This window comes from Phaethon aethereus (assembly GCF_964289735.1).
Source record: "Phaethon aethereus genome assembly, chromosome: 6".
Lineage (NCBI taxonomy): Eukaryota > Metazoa > Chordata > Aves > Phaethontiformes > Phaethontidae > Phaethon > Phaethon aethereus.
In genome coordinates this window covers 14,504,923-14,523,822 of record NC_138580.1, presented here as the reverse complement: position 1 = coordinate 14,523,822, position 18,900 = coordinate 14,504,923, and the positions used below count along the sequence as shown (strand labels likewise).

The 18,900-nt window shown below is 39.3% G+C and overlaps 1 protein-coding gene across 1 annotated transcript in view; it reads left to right on the top strand.

Moving 5' to 3' along the window:
• Window positions 1–18,900, top strand: part of EPB41L5 (erythrocyte membrane protein band 4.1 like 5) — a gene marked incomplete at its 3' end in the record, with an annotated part of 55,419 nt that overhangs the window by 20,906 nt on the left and 15,613 nt on the right. The window contains exons 7-15 of the mRNA XM_082001745.1: window positions 2,596–2,716; window positions 3,124–3,211; window positions 4,678–4,766; window positions 6,103–6,172; window positions 6,812–6,981; window positions 7,917–8,023; window positions 8,622–8,649; window positions 10,984–11,026; window positions 12,167–12,282. Of these exons, the coding sequence (XP_081857871.1) occupies window positions 2,596–2,716; window positions 3,124–3,211; window positions 4,678–4,766; window positions 6,103–6,172; window positions 6,812–6,981; window positions 7,917–8,023; window positions 8,622–8,649; window positions 10,984–11,026; window positions 12,167–12,282 (832 nt within the window). The remainder of the gene's footprint in view (window positions 1–2,595; window positions 2,717–3,123; window positions 3,212–4,677; window positions 4,767–6,102; window positions 6,173–6,811; window positions 6,982–7,916; window positions 8,024–8,621; window positions 8,650–10,983; window positions 11,027–12,166; window positions 12,283–18,900) is intronic.

The following is an 18,900-nucleotide window of genomic DNA, read 5'->3' as shown; positions in this document are numbered from 1 at the left end:
GCGATCCACTGTGAAACACAGCTCTTTTTGATTGTAATTTTGCTGAGAGCACATATAGAAAATTACTCAGTTCCTCAGGAAACATAACAAGGAGGTTCTGTACACATAAACAGCTTTGTCCTAAACTTGTTTTGTCAGGTACTTGTGTGCAAACCTGTCACCCTCACACAAGATAGGAGGTCTGCAGTCTTCCTGAATTGCTTTGATGCAGTAACACAGTTCACTTTTTTCATCCTGTAGTTTCTGCCATGTGTTTTCTTCATTGTACAAATCAAGTACAAAATTATTTAGGTTCTGCACTCAATTAAAAGTCCTGTATATAAAAAACACCAGCTTTTGACTTCAGCTTGTTTGTAGAAACATGTTAGTGTCCCATGTCTCATGCTTGTACTTGAGAATTTATGGTTGAACTGAACTTGTTGGTACTTCAGATCCTTCTTCAGCCAAAAAAGGTGAAACATAGGGTTTTTCTCAGCTATACAACACTATGCTTGAGTCATCTGAGACTCTTATTAATGAGTTGTCTTTAGCTTTTGATTCCAGCTGAGACTTCAACTTCCATGGCTGCTCTGATAGCTGTGGTCTGACCTTCACTTGCTTGTATAGGTTATATATCACTGATTTTCATTGCCAGTGTTTTCTGTTTGGGTGAGGGTGTGATCTTAATGAATGTGAAGTTTGCTCTGGTTTTAAGCAGGGGAACTCAAGAGGGGAAGCTTGACGTTTTAGAAATGCCTGCTAGAATAGGCTTTTGGATCCTTATTGGAGGATATAGCTATATAGCATTATTCAACCCAGTTTATGAGCCTACAAAAAAAATCCCAGGACCTTTGCTGTAAAGCTGTTGTACAGTCCTCTGAAGAAGGAATTTGCGGATGTGCCATACCTTTGTGCCGCACAAATTCTCTAGACAACATTCATCTTATAAACCAATGCACTGTTGTACTTTGCAGGAGTTCGGTAACAGGACTAAGTCACTGAAATTCTTTCTCTTACAGACACTTTCCAAAGCACATTTTGTTCTTCAGGCAGGAACTACTAACGGCCCTGATCATGTGTAGGTACAGAGAGTTGGGATTAAACTGTAAAGACACCTGCCTTTTTAACCTGCTCTTTTGTGTGGAAGGAAAACAGTTAGATTACATTCCATAGTCAAAAATATTAGCATTGTTAGAGCCTTAAGATACAGGTTCAGTGGATAAGTTTTTGGAAAAACAAAGTGATCTAATTAGGCCGTATATCCATTGCTTTTTGTGCTGGTCTTTTCTTTCTTCTCTCCACAATGAGGCCTGTAGCAGGGCTTTAATCTTACTGTCTGACAGCTGTGTACTTTTATTTAAATCAGCTGGAACCTAAGCTGGCTTTGACAGCATTCCTTTCAACAGAGGCAGGCGTTTTAGTGGGAGTAAATTATTATAGAACTACAGACTTCCTCAGTCAGCATTAAGGGGAAAAAAAAAAGAAAAAGGAGGTGGTGAAAAGGCTATTATTATGCTTGCAGTGTTCAGAAATCCAAGAAACAGGTTTCTAGATTGTAGGTAGTTTTTGTACCTATGGAGTACTGTGTGTATGTATTTGACTTTTCAAGGTCTTCCCAAAAATGCCACTATTTTTTCCCCTACACAAACTTCTGTAGTTTCTTTTTTCAGACAGAACAGTTATTGGCCTGTATCAGCCACCCAAGGTCCAAGTTACAGAATTATTCCTAATTTTTGGATATGAGCTGGACATTAAGAAGCCATTTGAAATGAGTGGGAGGAGCAAGTGTTTAGTAGCTCTGAAAATCAGGACATTTTATAAAGATTTCTAAGTGCGAGTTTCAGCATTTTCAGCATATACATCATTCTTTAATAGCTGGACTTCTTAGCATCTGTGGAAGAAGGAGGTTGTGCTTTTGATGTGGCACACCCATTGACTAGTATGTTCCAGTATGCTCTCTAAATAGCATCCCTTATTGCCCCTGTTAAGCATGCATCAGTGGACTAGATGAGCCATTTGACTGACCCAGTAGGGCATTTATTATGTTCTTAGATGAAAAGGAGAGACACAAAAAACACCTGTGTGATCCTGCCCTGACACAGAGTAATTTTAGCAGGACAGGGGGATTTATAGTCATAAAAACAGAAATTGATTTTTAGAATGGACAAATAGTTTTATGAAAAATGTCAGAACTGGTTTTGCTTTCTACAGATCTCAAGAGATTTTGTTTTAATAATTTGTCAAAATTCCATTGTAACATTAGTCAGTTGTTGTTTCACTAGAGACTTAAGTGATAGAAATGTTGAAAACTTTCTGCAAGAAAGAAAAAAGGTGAGTTTCTAGGATGTTGATAACTTCCATTTAGAGGAAGCTTGTTAAGGAATATATCAATAGCACTTTGTAAAAAAACTAATGCAAAGCTTTCGTGCAGACAGCATGACCATTTGTTCAGTGTCCGTAATTTCCCTGTCAAAAAAGGTGTTGGGAGGACTGGAGGAGAAAGAAGAACAGAAAAAGAAATTAGAAATTTAGATTAACTAGAAAAGCATGCAAAAGTTCCTGTTAATATCCATGATGTTACTGGGAACATTGCTTGACAATACTGTTCTTTCATAGCTGAACTTGGAGACTATGATCCTGCTGAACATGTCCCTGAACTGGTGTCTGAGTTCAGGTTTGTTCCCACTCAGACTGAAGAGATGGAACTAGCCATTTTTGAGAAGTGGAAGGAATGCAGGTACTAGATCTTCCAGTGCATGCTAACCAGCTGTTTGCACTGATTTTTCTGTGAAGAGAATGTATTAAAAAGATGCTGCTGACACTTCTTCTGTGGTCTTATTTAGAAACATAATTCTAATATGCTTCTGTCATATTTTGTAAGAGGGTATAATGTGAAAAATTAAGCTTTTCAAAGGTCTAAGTAAAATGATGAGGTACAGAATCTTGAAATAGAGTAATTTTTGCTGCAGCGGTTTCAGATTAAAACTTACAGAAATGACCTTGATGTGCATGAAAGCGAACAAGTGTCAGCAGTATTTGTTTTTCACAAACTTTCAGGAATTTCTTTTCCTCTTTCGTCATATACCAGTTTTTCCTTTCTGTGCTTTTTCAGGCATCTACCTAACAGCAAAAAATTTATTTCAGGGGGCAAACACCAGCACAGGCTGAAACTAACTACTTAAACAAAGCTAAGTGGCTGGAAATGTATGGTGTAGACATGCACATAGTCAAGGTATGTTTAACCACAGCATGGTGACCTTTGGAAATTACAATGTTAACTTTGTCCTGCTTTTCAACACTGGTTTTGCTTTGGGAGGGGGAAAGGAATATTGTACTCATCTAAACTGTGTAACAAGTGATCTGGCTTTGCATCAACATTCCACTTTATAGGGTGCATTTCTAGAAGGTATAACTTCAGTCCAAGCATATCTGCTCCATGTTAAATATGTGATTGGTGTGGCAATACATACTACGGTTTTTATTTAGACTAAGAGCTATGCGAAAATCATAGTAATTAAATTAAAATTGGCTGGGGTCCAGTCAACTACCAGCTGAAGAACTACAAGTAAAAATAGATTTCCTGTGGAGAAGGAAGTGCAGAGAACTGCACAAGCAGGTGCTTATTGAACAGATGAATCAAGAAATCCACTGCATAAATCATTGAAACATGAGAATTTTGTTGTATAAAATAAGCTGATATGTGTTTAATTGTAACACTGGGCAAATCAAGTGCTCCCTAAGTTTGCAGATGACACCAAGTTGGGTGGGAGTGTTGACCTGCTGCAGGGTAGGAGGGCTCTGCAGAGGGATCTGGACAGGCTGGATCGACGGGCTGAGGAAAACTGTATGAGGTTTAATAAGGCCAAGTGCCGGGTCCTGCACTTCGGTCACAACAGCCCCATGCAACGCTACAGGCTTGGGGAGGAGTGGCTGGAGAGCTGCCCGGGGGAAAAGGACCTGGGGGTGTTGGTTGACAGCCGGCTGAATATGAGCTGGCAGTGTGCCCAGGTGGCCAAAAAGGCCAACAGCGTCCTGACCTGTATCAGCAATAGTGTGGCCAGCAGGAGTAGGGAAGTGATTGTGCCCCTATACTCGGCACTGGTGAGGCCGCACCTTGAATACTGTGTTCAGTGTTGGGCCCGTCACTACAAGAAGGACATTGAGGGGCTGGAGCGTGTCCAGAGAGGGGCAGTGAAGCTGGTGAATGGTCTGGAGCACAAGTCTTACGAGGAGCGGCTGAGGGAACTGGGGTTGTTCAGTCTGGAGAAGAGGAGGCTGAGGGGAGACCTTATCGCTCTCTACAACTACCTGAAAGGGGGTTGTGGTGAGGTGGGTGTTGGTCTCTTCTCCCAAGTAACTAGTGATAGGACGAGAGGAAATGGCCTCAAGTTGTGCCAGAAGAGGTTTAGATTGGATGTTAGGAAAAAAAATGTTGAGGGTGGTCAAGCATTGGAACAGGCTGCCCAGGGAGGTGGTGGAGTCACCGTCTCTGGAAGTGTTCAAAAAACATGTGGATGTGGCGCTTCAGGACATGGTTTAGGGGACATGGTGGAGTTGGGTTAATGGTTGGACTTGATGATCTTGAAGGTCCTTTCCAACCTTAGTGATTCTGTGAAATAAGCTACAGTAGTCACTGAAGTAATTTGGATAAAGGGTCAAACATCAAAATGAACATTATCTTTATTTTGTGGCAATTAGGCAAGAGACGGCAATGATTACAGCCTGGGACTAACACCTACAGGAGTTCTTGTCTTTGAAGGAGACACAAAGATTGGTTTGTTTTTCTGGTAAGTGCTCTGATTGTATGTTAAAATATAGTTTAGATTTTTACTCTTGTTTCTTTTGCACTAGCTGAAAAAAATACTTGTTTAGGATATGAGAGCACTGTGAATCCTAGGTACCTGCAGAAATATTCTGTAGCCTGTTAGTGTTTTCATGGTGTCCAAAAAAATACTCTTTCTTTTTTTTAACATTTTTGGTTGATATGTTAATAGGCTGTATATGTGTAACATTCTAGATGGAAGTAAAAGATGGAATAACTTTAGGATGTTTGGTGGTTTTTTTAATAGTGTGTTTGTTGTTGTATTTTGCACTAGATTGCTTCAGAAATAGTTATGCACTCAGTCAGGGCAATGAAGCTTCTTCAGGCATTCTAGCCAAGAGTTACACCTTACTGTTGAAAAAGAGGCAGAAGCAATAGTACTACTGCAGTTTTTACATATAATGTCATCTGGGCAGGCTTTTCATTAAGAAAAGATCTCTGTGCCCAGTGAAGGCCAGAAATGTCCCCTTTCTGCCCATCAGTAAGGACTAATTAAAAAAAAAAAAACACACAGATAAACAAACAAAAAACCCCAAACACCCCTTCCTTTCCTCCCCCAAAACCAGATCTACATATAGTCAGGGGATATAGATATAAACATATGTTTTTATGAGTATGTGCTGCTTTATCTGTCATATACCTGAATAACACCCCACAATTTCTTAGAAGCATTCTGATGAAGTTTTGCAGGGCTTTATATTGCATAAAACACAAGGTGGAGAACCTTCTAGCTAGCACTAGTGGGTCTGGGTACACAGGCATTTATGGATTTTTAAGTGCTTTCTTCTGTAATTCCCATCCAGTCTTTCAAAACTATATAAAGAATAAGTAGGCAGATGATGAGGTGAAATTTCATCATATGGGTAGTTAGTTTGGGTTAGCCCAGTCCAATTTTATAAACTTTTCAGATAAACACTCACTTTGTAGCAGAAATATAATCTCTGTGTCTTGTCCATTCACTATCAATTCTAGGTATTTTTTGGTGGGCAGGGAGTGGGGAAAGTGGTTGCATTTTTGTGTTACGTCATGTTCTCTTTTGGCTGGGACTTTCTGAAACAGAGTCATCATAGGAATTGATCTGTGATATATTGTACAGTGATTTACATTTAAAGTGTTACATTTTGAAGTGATACATTGATATCCACAGTATAATCAAGCCTTACTGCATGACCTTAAAACACCCACAAAAACAGAAAAAAGAAAAAAAACTTAGTAGAGGGGCTTGGACCAGCATGTTGAACATACCTCTCAGTGAGTTACTAAGAGTTAGATGTAACCTGCTTTTTCTGTTCATCTTGCAGGCCAAAGATAACAAGGCTTGACTTCAAGAAGAACAAACTCACTCTAGTTGTTGTTGAAGATGATGAACAGGTAGATAACTATCTGTTTAGTTAGATCTCAGTCTTGATTATACAACACTAGTTTACATACTCCTGATCTCTTTCTTTAAGTTTGGAGAATTAATGTGCATGCCTTGCAAGATTTTTGATTGAGACTTGGGGGGAGGAGGGGAATACCTTGTGAAACTAGTGTCGACCAGATAATTTGGAAACAGTGTGCATTGTGCAAGAAAGTTTATAAAAAGGCCATGTACCACATTTAGTGGAATTAATTCCTTAAGCAGGTGCCAGAATCGTTCCCATGGGAAGAAATCGCTCAGAGCTGAGATAATAAAAATATGAGCATTGGTAATTCGACGAGATCAGATTTGGAAGTGAGACCATGTTGCTCTCATTGAGAAGTACCTTCCTATTATAATGATGTCTTTAATTTGTAGTTTTTCAGAGGTTTGACTTGTTAAATATATGGGCTCTAGCCCTTCCTACTTCAGACAACGGAGCAGTTGTTCATTATAGGTTCTGAAAAGGTTGATTTTTCTGCCTAAAATATTTTTTTTTAAACATACGTTTCAGTATTCATAAAAACAAATTTTATTTGGCTTGCATTGAATTGTAGCTTTGACTTATTCAAATCCCTTGTAAATCATTAGTGTGTTTTGTGTGCTTTAAGGGAAAGGAGCAGGAGCACACTTTTGTCTTTAGACTGGATCATCCCAAAGCCTGCAAACACTTGTGGAAATGTGCAGTGGAACATCACGCCTTCTTCCGTCTCCGAGGTCCTGTCCAAAAAAGCTCGAGTCGATCAGGCTTCATTCGGTTAGGATCCCGGTTCCGGTACAGGTCAGTGTCATCTGTCATTTAGCACGTATCTTCTGTTGTTTCTTGCTTTTCTTGGGTTATGTGTGGGAACAGGAGAGAACTTGGTGTTCATTCACCTGGAACATACAGAATGGTGAAACTTGCAAGCTGAGTGAGTTGCATTATTGGTTTTATTAGATCTTATGGATTTTTCCCCCTGCATTTTCTGATTTATCTTTAGGGGATTCTGGTCTGTGCCCATTCCATGTTAGGCACTACCGGTGCACGTAACAGACTTCCAAATGGCTTGTGGTCGCAGACTAGTCTGCAGGATGCTTTCAGTTGCCCTACCAGAGGTGGTGAGAACATATGGAAGGGGTGGGGCGTGACCCCAGGCAGTATGCATATACTTTGCTTCCATTTCCAGCAACTATAGCAATACCATCTAGTCTGTGTCGGAAGGGAGTCAGTAGAACATGAGGCTGCTACTGCCTTGGAGGCAGAATCTGGCCAAACTCGTGGAAAAAAGACTTGCCTGGGAACAACAGCATCTAGATACTGGCTTTTGAGTCCTCTTATATTCTTTCTCTATGACCTTTGGCAACATACCTTAAGCTTTTACTCTCTCCTAAAATTTCCAGCCTCTCCCAAACTGCATGCACTGTGACCACGGAAATATGCAAAGGGCAAATGTGCTATTTCAGCAACTTAATGTTTAAGGAGTCATTGCTTCAGCCTTTTGTCTTGGGAAAATGGAGTGAAGATTAGAACGTTTGTAAAACTCCTTTCCTTTTTTGTGAAAGGCCTTCTGAGGTGTTAAGTTTTTTGGGTTTTTTTTTTTAAGTAGAACTGAGATCAGATTATTAAGCTATGAATTTAAAATAGAAATGTGATGTTTTGATGAGTAGTGTCTGTATTACATCACTTATTTTTAGTGACAGATCTTACTGTTTTGTACTTCTACATGGCATTGTTAGTGGGAAAACAGAATATCAAACCACCAAGACCAATAAAGCCAGGAGATCAGCATCCTTTGAAAGAAGGCCCAGCAAGAGATATTCAAGACGAACACTGCAAATGAAAGGTAAAAGACCTTCCATTCTGAGAAGTATAATCCACTGTGAAAAATCAAGTAATCATATCCTTTCTTTGACTTACTTGGGAGACCACATGTATTTATGGGAAAAATCTTGTGTCCAAAGCATGTCATTCTAGCATGCCTAGCTGGTAAAGCACTCATGAATATTGCACAGTAGGTCTCTGTGTGAAGATAGAAAGCTTGGGTCCAGGAAACAGCAATGTATTAATGATAATATTTGAAATTTATGAATCAAGTTTGAAATTTTTGTCACTGAGATTTTTTCATTCTTCTTAGGAGTTGCACTGTGTTGTCACAACATAACAGCATGTGATACCTTGTCTCTTATTTCCACTCTTGCATAGGTCAAGCATGACCTCCATTCATGCTTTCAGATGCTTGGTTAAATCCAACTCTTTGGTTTGCTCTTCAGATTTTTTTATTTTATTTTTCCAATTTAGAATTTTATTTTTCACACATTATACATGGGATTTATGCAACTTTTGCTCTTTTAGTTGGCTAGTTTTAGACAGTGCTAGACTTAATATTTAACGGATACCCTAATTACAAATTAAGTTTTAATTAACTCTCTATATTTTTGCAGCACATGCTGCTAAACTTGAAGAAACAAGGTAAGATGCATTGCCATATTTAAATTTCTCTTTGATGTTTGCCACCTGTACTTGAGAATGTGTCTGCAGAAGGAGGTTGTAAGATTAGTTGAATGTAGAGAGCGTTAACCTCTTAACTGTGGTTTTGCTGTGGGTTTTATGTTTGTTTGCTTTACGTAAAACCTGTTGTTCAAAGCAAAGCCCCTGTGTTGCTATCACATAGAAGATTTTGCCAGACTTGCTTACTAGCAGGCAAAGAGGTTTGTTTATGTCTAGCTATGATTCTTGCTGGATATGAGCTGTAGTTCTGTGTGCTGCCATGTAAAGAGATCAGGTAAGAGCGTGTGAGGATGTCTTCTTTCTGAAGTCTGCCTACTCTGGCTATGTGACTGAAATATGTAATCAAGTGGAGGTCAGAGACAGGGTAAATACAGTAAAATAAATACTTGAAATACATTGATGATTTTATATTCTCTACTATACTTAAGTATATAAAAATAAATGCAAGTATTTATTTTTATATATTTATACTAAATTATTCATGATCAACATTGGTTGATTCTTTATTTCTATACCTAGATTCTTTCTGCATGTGTCAGCTCATACTTGCTGTTGCAGTGTAAAATACTCATATGAATCTGAATCATACAATTTTGATACCCTTTCTTACGAGAAGAGAGGAAACCAGGCTACAAAGAATTACCTGGTAGTGAAGGAACTAAGTCACTCAGTTCTGATTTCTGCTCTTTGCCCTAATAATTTGTGAACATTGCAATCATCCAGTGCAACCAAGTTATTTTTAAAAAGTGAATACTCATAGATGTTAAGTGTCGTGACAGTCACGTAAGGAATGGGTAAGGAATGTAGAAATAATATTTCAAAACAACAGGCTTAATACAGTCATACATTTTCTGTCTGTAGCAGCAGGGTTGGTTCTTGCATGAGAGGAGGAGAAGTCTGGGGAGTGTGGGGAGAAGGCTGCAGTTAATGTAGTGACTTTCTGTATTCTCTTTTCTTTTTATAAAATGGGAAAGTACTCTTCAAAACTGGGTAAAGGTCCTCTGCATGCAAAACGTGACTGATTAATTAGTACTCTCATCATGCTGCATTGTCAAACTCTGCTTCAGAGTTTTATGCTGCTTAGGTCATTCTGAGGGTAGGAAGAGAAACTTCATATGCAGTTTCTCTTTCTCATAAGACAGCAGTCTTCTGATCTGCACCTCGGTGTGGCACTGCATGTTAGTCTCCAGAGCAATCCATGCCATTTCTGAAACTCTAGACTCAAGCGCTGCTAATTGAAATGCATCATGAAAAATGTATGTTTTTCCATTCTTTTGTGTTAACTCAGCACAAGGGATTGTGCTACGCAGAAGGCATTCCTTAGTATCTCTGTAAAATGTGCACTATTGTGTGGTAACCTCCACTTTCTCTGAGTGGAGAAGATGCGAAGTTGCGAAACAGGCAAAGAACAGCCTGTTTGGTCTTGATGTTATGGTATTTAAGTAAAATAATTCTAAAGAATCACTGAAGTAGATGCAGAAGTCTACTTGAATTGTCAGCTTTCCAGGTTGGATAGCTGTTGTCCAGGCTGTGAATCAAAAGATTAATGGGTTGTAGGAACAATTTTTTTTAAAAGATTAGAAATCTGGGGAAAAAAGTTTGCTTTGCATGAGATTTATAATGCACAACTATTGTGCGGGGTGTTAATGCTTTTATGTCTCTCAAAAATGTGAGATGCCTCTTGCAGATTCAGAAATCATCAGGAATGGGGATATGGGTCTTAATTTATTAAATATATTAAATATTTAATAATATAAAATTATTATTAATGCTATGCTGAGCCGCTGCACACATAATTTTGAATGGCTGCTTTTAAGACTCTGAAGCAGTATTCAGTCCATTAGAGGTTGTATGCAGAAGAAACTCAGGAATTTTTCTGATAAACTTTGATGTGAAACTTCAAATCTTAAGAGTCCTAGTTATGGAACATAGTAACTACAGCGTGTAGGGGAAATTTTGACAATGTCACATTTTGCTGGATGTTTAACTAAAACTATATCGTTTTTGCTTTATAAGTGCCCTGCTTTACTGATGAATCAGGAAGACTTTCTAAACTGAACTGGTGTAGGAAAGGAAAAGGAAAAACCTACATGAATTATAGATAAACTTTGGTTACCTAGAATAAGGCAGCTGACCTAAACCATAAGTTTTTAAGTTTTCTTTTGAGAACAGTTAAGTACTTTGGAAAGATCTTTGTTAGACTTTGTGTTTGTTTCTGAAAATCCTTGCGGTTCTGCCAGCCTTCAAAAATAGTTTCTTGATCTGATTCTGATTACATTCTTCTTTGTCTTTTAGTACTGCAAACAATGCTGTTATCAGCCAAACTAACGGATCACAAGTAAGGACTCTCCCTTTCATTCTTTTTAAAAGCAGTTTTCATGTATTTCAACAGATTTGAGGCTTTCCTTATTTGTTCTTAAAATCCAGTGATTGACCAATTAATAGTTACAAATGGTTAACTACTAAATTGCATGCCAAGAAATGACTACTAATTTACAGGCAAGATAATTGATTAATTTAGCTGGAGTAAGGCAGATACCCAGTGCCCCAGTACTATAGAAACTCTGCTATTTATGATCCAGATTTTCATAGGTACACAAAGTACCTTTGTGTGAGAGTTGTTATTATCCAAAACACATTAATTCTATATGCTAAGTAACATTAAAAGGCGGGGGGGGGGCAGTGCAATTCATCAGCACCTATGTTGATTCCTGGTTATAGTGGTTCTTTTTCGCTGAAAGAGGGGAATGCACCTGCAATTAAAGAATACATTGTTGGCAAAAATTCAGCGTTTTCTGAGTTTCAGAAGGAAATTTCAGTCCCCTGAGTACTTGGGCACAGAATACCTTGTTTCACTGAAAAGGGACATTAGCGTAAAGTAACTCTCCTGAGTATCAAAAAACAGGACTTGGAGTTTGAAAAGATCCTGTCTTGCTTTCTGGAGCATTTCAGATGCAGAGTGCAACAGAAAGGGTCACATATTGGTAGACACAGGATTATGGTTTGGTTTAATATTAAAACACTCCATGTCAGCTGATAGATTGCTGCTCTGCCTAGCCTTTTGCCTTCTATGCAAAAGGAGTTGTTTTCAGGAGCCAGTTGTGTTTCAAATGGCAGTCCAAAGGCCTGCAACCCAAAAGTGCCAATCACTACTGCGAAGTTACCTACAGAGGGAAAGCATTACTGCATGAATGTAAAAAGGACACAGCAAGCCGTAGCTTTTTACTGAAATCTTTGAGCAGCCTTGGATTCGTTATGATCCCAGTACTGTGTGCAGTACTGGAAAAGACTGGGCATAGCTATCCAGTCCTGTGGAAGTCATGGAAGACAACAGCTTTACTTTATCTTTGTCCTTAAGGAGAAGTGGTGATATGTTTTGCTATGTGTAATGTGTCAGCGATGACATATTGACATAATGAATAATACACTTCATTAATGTGTGTATAGTAACTTACTTGTTTATACTCTGTCTCCAAAGAGCTGGAATGCAAAGCCAAACCTGCCTGTCCTAACAGCGGTTCCCTCTGCCCCAGTCTTAGTGAAAATAGAAAACCTCCCCAGGACCCCAGGAGTCAGCCAGCAAGACAAGAAGTGGTACGTTCTGCTTTGCTGGGAAGTGAATTTTGCTTGCTTATGCATGATTCAGGTGGCTGTTTCTTTATCTGCGCTTAAATAAGCTGCCATCTGCGCTTAAATAAGCTGCCATCCTTGTATCTTTAATGTAAGTTGACAGTCAAGTTAGTGATGATGCAGCTGATTTGTTGCTGTGAATGTAGCATGGGGAAGTGAGGACAACAGGCTTAGTCACTGCCAACCAAAAGAAAATTTCTGCAGGGGCTTGAAGAAATTATTAAATCATGAACAGCATTTTCAAGTCTTGGAGAGAGCTGGGTCCTTCTCATTTGCCATAATACTCCTTGTAACCCTTTGCTTGGTATCATGTGGGGCCCAAGGACTTACCTTGATCCCTAACAAAATGCGGAACCTTGTAAACCAGTATCCTTGTGAATCATCTTTTGAACCTTTTGAAATGGGCAAGCTGATTTTTTTCATTATCTTGAGTAGAATGGGAGCTTGAGGAAAATGACACAAGCTGAAGATAAGAGCTTTGATTGCATGTAATCAGTGTATTTGTTTTATGGATTGGGTGTTTCTCAAAATGGGGATGATTTGTTTGAAGATAAATGTGCGTATCATTTATCTTTTCTTAAAGTAATTCTATACTGCAAAGCTATTCCAAAACCAAAACTGACATATATCAACCCAGTACTTGTGCACACATTGCCCTAACTTTTTCAGCTTCTTGTGCATTCAGAGGCAGTATGGCTTATCCTAGAGGGGTAATTTTGGCTTCTGTCAGACTCCAGGAGCAGCAGTGATGGAATGGAGTGACACAAAAGCTCTTGTCCTAAGCAGTTTCAGCCCTCAAGAGAAAAAGTCATTCTCCCATTGTCGTGCATATGAACCTACTTTGCTTCGGTATCTCTTAAAAGTAGATGGTACCTGTTTCTAACAGTGCAATGACAAATGTACTTTAATTTTGTAAATCTTACTGATTGAAGACTTTTAATACTATGGATTTTGGATTATAAGGGGGATGGTAATTCTGCTTTATGTGTTGCATTTTATTGAAGTTTCGATCAGAACATATGATCAATGCTTTTTCTTTCTTTTGCCCTTGATTTGTCTAGTATCTGAAATCTGTGCTTGTCTATGGTGAGATCCTGTTGATCGCTCGATTCCTTCCGTGGTGGTGGGTGAAAGGTGGTGGTCTCTTTATTCTTCAGCATTCTCAATATGGTTTTGTTTTTATTCTTTTGGTTTAATTGCAAGATGCGTGCTAGAAACTGGTATTTCTTTTGATGGAAATGTTTGACTCTTGCTCCAAACAGCTCTTCTTGGGTATCTGATTTGTGCGAGCGTTCTTGCTACTATTTGCAAGGCTTCTTGTTGCTTATTGAAATCCCACTGCTTTTGTTCAGAAGCAGAGAGGACTCAATCTGTTTCAGTTTTGGTCTTGGTATGCCTGTTTTAGGGTTAAGAACTTGAGCCTGTCTGTCTTAACATTGTCAAAGAATCTAAGCTTACATGCCAGCTGCCGCAGTATGTAGCCTTTCTATAGAAGAGTGGGAGTGAATATAAAATATACCTGCATGTAACCCAAAACAGTATGCCATAAAGAAAATAAGCTTCTTGGCAATTGATGCTTTTTAATTGAGAGAGTAATGCCTGTACTGCATATGTGTTATGTTTCTTAGAGACATACAATTATTATTGAAGGCAGTTGTCTCCTGGCAAAGAGGTTTTAATGCGTTCACTGAAAACAGTACTGCCTTTAACAAAGGGCAAACCCAGCTGTAGGAAGAAGACAACAGTTTGGAGCTGAGTCAGCAGTTGAGCTTAATTCTGGTGTCCTAGATGGGAAGCGGGGCTGGGTTAACATAATTGCCAGAATATATGTATTTATTGCAGGGGCTGTGACTTGGCTATTGCACCTTCCAGTCTTGGTGTCTCGATGCTGCTAACAAGATCTCTTTTCAACTGCTACTGTCTTTAATTGGCCTGTTTCTGCATGAATTATCTTTGCTTTCTGTCAGAAAAATAGTCTTCTTTTAGAGAGAGTTTGCCAAGGATTGTTGAGAACGCCGAAATCTTTTGGACTGGGGATTTTGTAGATGCTTAGAATGAAGGGGTTTAGAAGTAAGGTCCCGACCTCATGAGTTTCTGTACTCTGCTTGGCAGGTGCCTGTGTTGGCTACCTTGCAGCTTAGATCCCTTCCTAATGTCAATGTTTCCTTTAATTAAAAATGTTAATGCTGCAGCTGCCAACAGTAACTGTGCCAGATTGTAGAAAGTACTTTCCCAGATAGGAAGGATTTTAGTGGGTTTATTTTTTTTCTTTGCTCCATTCCTGTAAAATTGTCAGTAGAGGAAAACTGTGGTCTGGAATATTAGCTGCAAGGCTGGGAAGCCTAAAACACAATCAGTGTCCTTCTAACTTTAGTCTTTTCTCAAGAAGCTCTTTCTGTGCTAAGATAGGACAGGAGACAAAGGTTTAATAATTTTTTCCTTATTGTGGAATGAGTAGGGGGATCTTTTATCTTTTTTGCTTGCTAGTGGATGGAGCTTTCACTTAACCACTTAAATTAGAGAAATGGGAAAGTAATGTAATGAACTGTTGAGGATTGAAGTCTTCAGTATTCATGGGTCACTTCCTCAACATACTTCACAAAACCCAAAACTCTGAATTTATCCATGGGTGACCCTTATGAAACCTCTCTCTTTTCTGAAGGAGGACTATCCCTGAGCATTAATCATTTACTGCTGTTGTGAATCCTGCATGCCTTTCTGCTTCCCTGCCTTAACATGTGTGATCTTCCAACTCGTGCTGGCTGCTTGGCTGTTCTGGCAGGGCTGGGAGTGTGAAACGAGGATTTCTGGAATATGAGAAGGTGGAATTTGAGCTAGGGGCTGTCCAGGACTCCTCTAGATGAACAGCAACATGTTTCCACTTTGTTTAGATTTGGGTCATTACATAGAGAATTTTACATTAAACTGAAGGAATATCTAGATTAGTTTGAGAGTGCACTTTTTTTCCAAGCACTTTTTTGATACCTGACTGCACCTTGCATCAGCCTCTCTTAAAACATACCAGTGAAGGATGCTAGTACAACACAGACAACAGTTAACAGGTTATTGTCCATTTTTTAAAGTCTTTTAAAATTCAACTGTTTCTGTGAATTACTTGTCCCTGCTGCTTTGGAGATGCTTGTGCCTAAAGCCTTACAGTTTTCTAATCAAGGGCTCCTACATAAAAATATTTTTCAAAACACTGTTTAAAGTGATGAGTGTTCTCCCTTGCCCCTCTTTCTAGCTTTTGGAGGACTTTATTCCAACTGTGGTGTAAACTATTTATAACTGTGCACAGCATTTCTGTGGTTTTGATTTTAAGAAATCAAAATTTAAATTTTACGAACCATTATGCCTTCATATGCAAAATTAGAAAGCAGGGTCTTGTGTTGTGACCTTTTTAAAAATGTTTCTTTTTCCAACTAAGTTTTTAATGTTAATCAAGTATAGCTAAAATCAGCTTCTTCAGTAGTATTTAGTCCCTTAGTCAACTGAATTGTGAATGATTTGGGTGTGCTGTACTGTTTGCTCCTGCACAGTAATGCTCATTTCTCTGAGTTTCTATTTTCTTCTCCTTTTTTCTTAACTTGCATTAGAATCTACATTTTCCAGTGACTTTGAAAGCTGGTGTTGCTTATAGGTGCTTATTTCAGGTGTGCATTTAGAGCTGCCATTTAAACCCTTTCAGCTTCCTGCAAATGAAATATGCTGTGCACATGGGAGGTCTGTTCCTCCATTACATTATTTTCTCTCGGCTGTAAAACGAGCATGGCTCTTGCTCAGTTTTGTGAAGTGCTTTGAAATATGACATGCTTTTCATTTCGTAAGTGTAGCCAATGTATACATGAGAGAGCTTAACTTGTCATTTCAGACCTGTGCAAAAATGTGCATGAAACTAAGTGGAAAAGGGGTTTATTTGACAGTGTCGTCATGTACACGTGTACTTGTATGCCTCTCTCCTTCAGTATTTGCCTTCCAGCAATGCCTTTTTTCCTTGCCTTTTCACACCCAATCTTCTTGTCTTTACCTTTGCTTTACTTTTCCACCCTCTTTTTCATCCATACCTGTTTACTAATTGTGCCCCCTCCCGCTCCCCAATAATCCAGGCCCTTTGACGCTGCCGACCGCTGTCAACGTGGTGGAAGCCTGTGGGACGCATGGGCCCCGCCGAGGACCCGCGCTGCGGACGGACAGTACACCGCTTTTGTCCATGAGCGCAATGTGAAGAATGCAGAAATGCATAGCGGTGCTGGGACCTATGCTGTCCAAACCACCATGACCAGTCTCTGAGCCGTGGGCCTTTCTGGAGTTTTCTAGCAGAGGCTGGAAAATTACGTTTTGAGCTGTCTTGAGATAAGGACAACGGACCCAAACCTGGCTACTGAGTGGGGAAAACAGCTTTTATTACAAAGGCTCTGCGTATCGTGATGTTGGTATTTAGTCTTTAATGAAAAAATAACATCTAGACCAGAAGCCACCCATCGCTCTTACATTGAAAAGAAAAAAAAAAAAAATTTTTTTAATTGTCTTAAGGTTTTTCTCAATCATTGAAAGATTTCCCCCCCCCTCCCCCCCGGGTTTACCTTTGAGAGCCATGCAGGAAGTAACATTTATAATAAAACTACGCATGCAATAATGTGGTTTCAAAAACCTTACAGGATGTAAGTGCCCCTCCTTTTGAACCATGATTATTTAAAAACATCTGAGATAGGTGGTTGATCTGAAAACTAACTTTTTTTTAACAAGTCCTCTTCTGAAAAATATTGCTTGGAAATGGAATAGAATTATTTTAATTTTTTAAGAATAAAATTATCAGAACTCCTGAAAAGGCAAAGAGTAATATTTTTTTTTTTTTGCTTTCTAGAAAATTTTCTTTTTTTGCTGCTGTGTTCCAGTTGAAATGAAGCAGAAATATTTCCTGACAAACACCAGTCCTACCATATGATTCACAAGGTTAATTGTTAAGTCAGAGGTTAAGACTCCAGCTTCATGGTTCATTGGTGTTCTTGGAGGCCTTTAACAACGTGAAGAACTACCTTCACCCTTGAACGCACTGTGTTTTCACATATTTTCTGAAGTTAGCTGCACTTAACTTGCAATATTTTTTTCCTGTTTAAAAAAAAGAGGAAAAGATCTGGTAGAACTCTTTTAAAATTCTCTTATATTTGGCTTTTAGGATAAAGAAGGTGTTTGAACGATTGTCAACTTGCCACAGAGACCAGAAATACAAAAATATTGTTTTCAGATATCTAGCCCCGAAGAACTAGGAAAGTAAGTCTCAGACAGGACATAACTTAATATTGCCTGAGATATTTTGGCCTCTTACCCTTGCATCGGACAGGGGGAAAGAGATTGCTAATGAAATATGAATCTCTGTTTTACAACTTTGCTTAAAAAAAAAAGATACACAGACTACATAGGAAAGATCTGTGGGATCTACAGAGGTGATTAGAGCAATCTGTTGTGCTGTTTTTAGTTTTAGGTTTTGCGGGTGGATGTTGTAAGCTTCTGGAGTGAAGCAAACCTATTTGTTTATTATTTATAAAGTTGCATAAGAATATGCAAATGAAAACAGGTGTTTTAATTTTAAAATATCGTATAATTTGTGTAGATGAGGGAGAAGCCACCTCTAATTTGAGTGGAGGAATTTGGGATAGTTTTGTATTCAAAATGCAAGAACATGATTGCAATAACAAGTCACTTTTGTTGCAGAGTTTTAAGTTCAGACGTGCTTATGTACTGGTCAGGCCACTGCAAGTAGAGGCTGACTCGTCAGGTATCAGAGAAGTTTTGTGTAGCTGTCCTAGAACTAAAGAATAGTTGAGGTTGGAAGACGCCTCTGGAGATCATGTAGTCCACCCCCACGCTAAAAGCAGGGTCGAGTAGAGCAGGTTGCTCAGGACCATGCCAGCCAGGTTTTGAGTATCTCCAGGGATGGAGACTTCACACCCTCTCTGAGCAACCTGTTCTGGTGTTTGACCAACCTCACAGCAAAAAAGGTTTTTGCTTCTTGTGTTTAAGCAGAATCTCCTGTATTGCAGTTTGTGCCCATTGCCTCTTGTCCTGTCTCTGGGCTCCCTTGAGAAGAGTCTGGCTGTGGCCTTTACTTCCCTCCCATCAGGTTTTTATACACATTGATAAGGTCCTCCTGAGCTTTCTCTTCTCCAGGCTGAACAGTCCCAGCTCTCTCAGCCTCTCCTCCGCTGTCAGATCCTCCAGATCTTTTATCGTCTTCATGGCCCTTTGCTGCACTACCTCCAGTATGTCTGTGTCCCTCTTCTGGGGGTCCCAGAGCTGGGCACAGCACTCCGGGGGTCTCTCACCAGAGCAGAGCAGAGGCTGGGTGTCCCAGCCGCCTGCAGTGTGCCGCCTGTCACAGACTGCCCTGGGACTAGCTGCAAATTTAGTAATTGGAGCTATGGCTAAAGTTTTCATAGTAGATTTTTTGCACAACAGCAGAACTAGTTCAGATGCAGGGTCGGGGAAGCAACCCTGGTTGCCTGAAAGCCATCTGCCTTTACAATCAATTTGTTTTAGTATTGTGTGTGTTGCATGCTTTTGCCATGGGGCTTTGAATCTCAC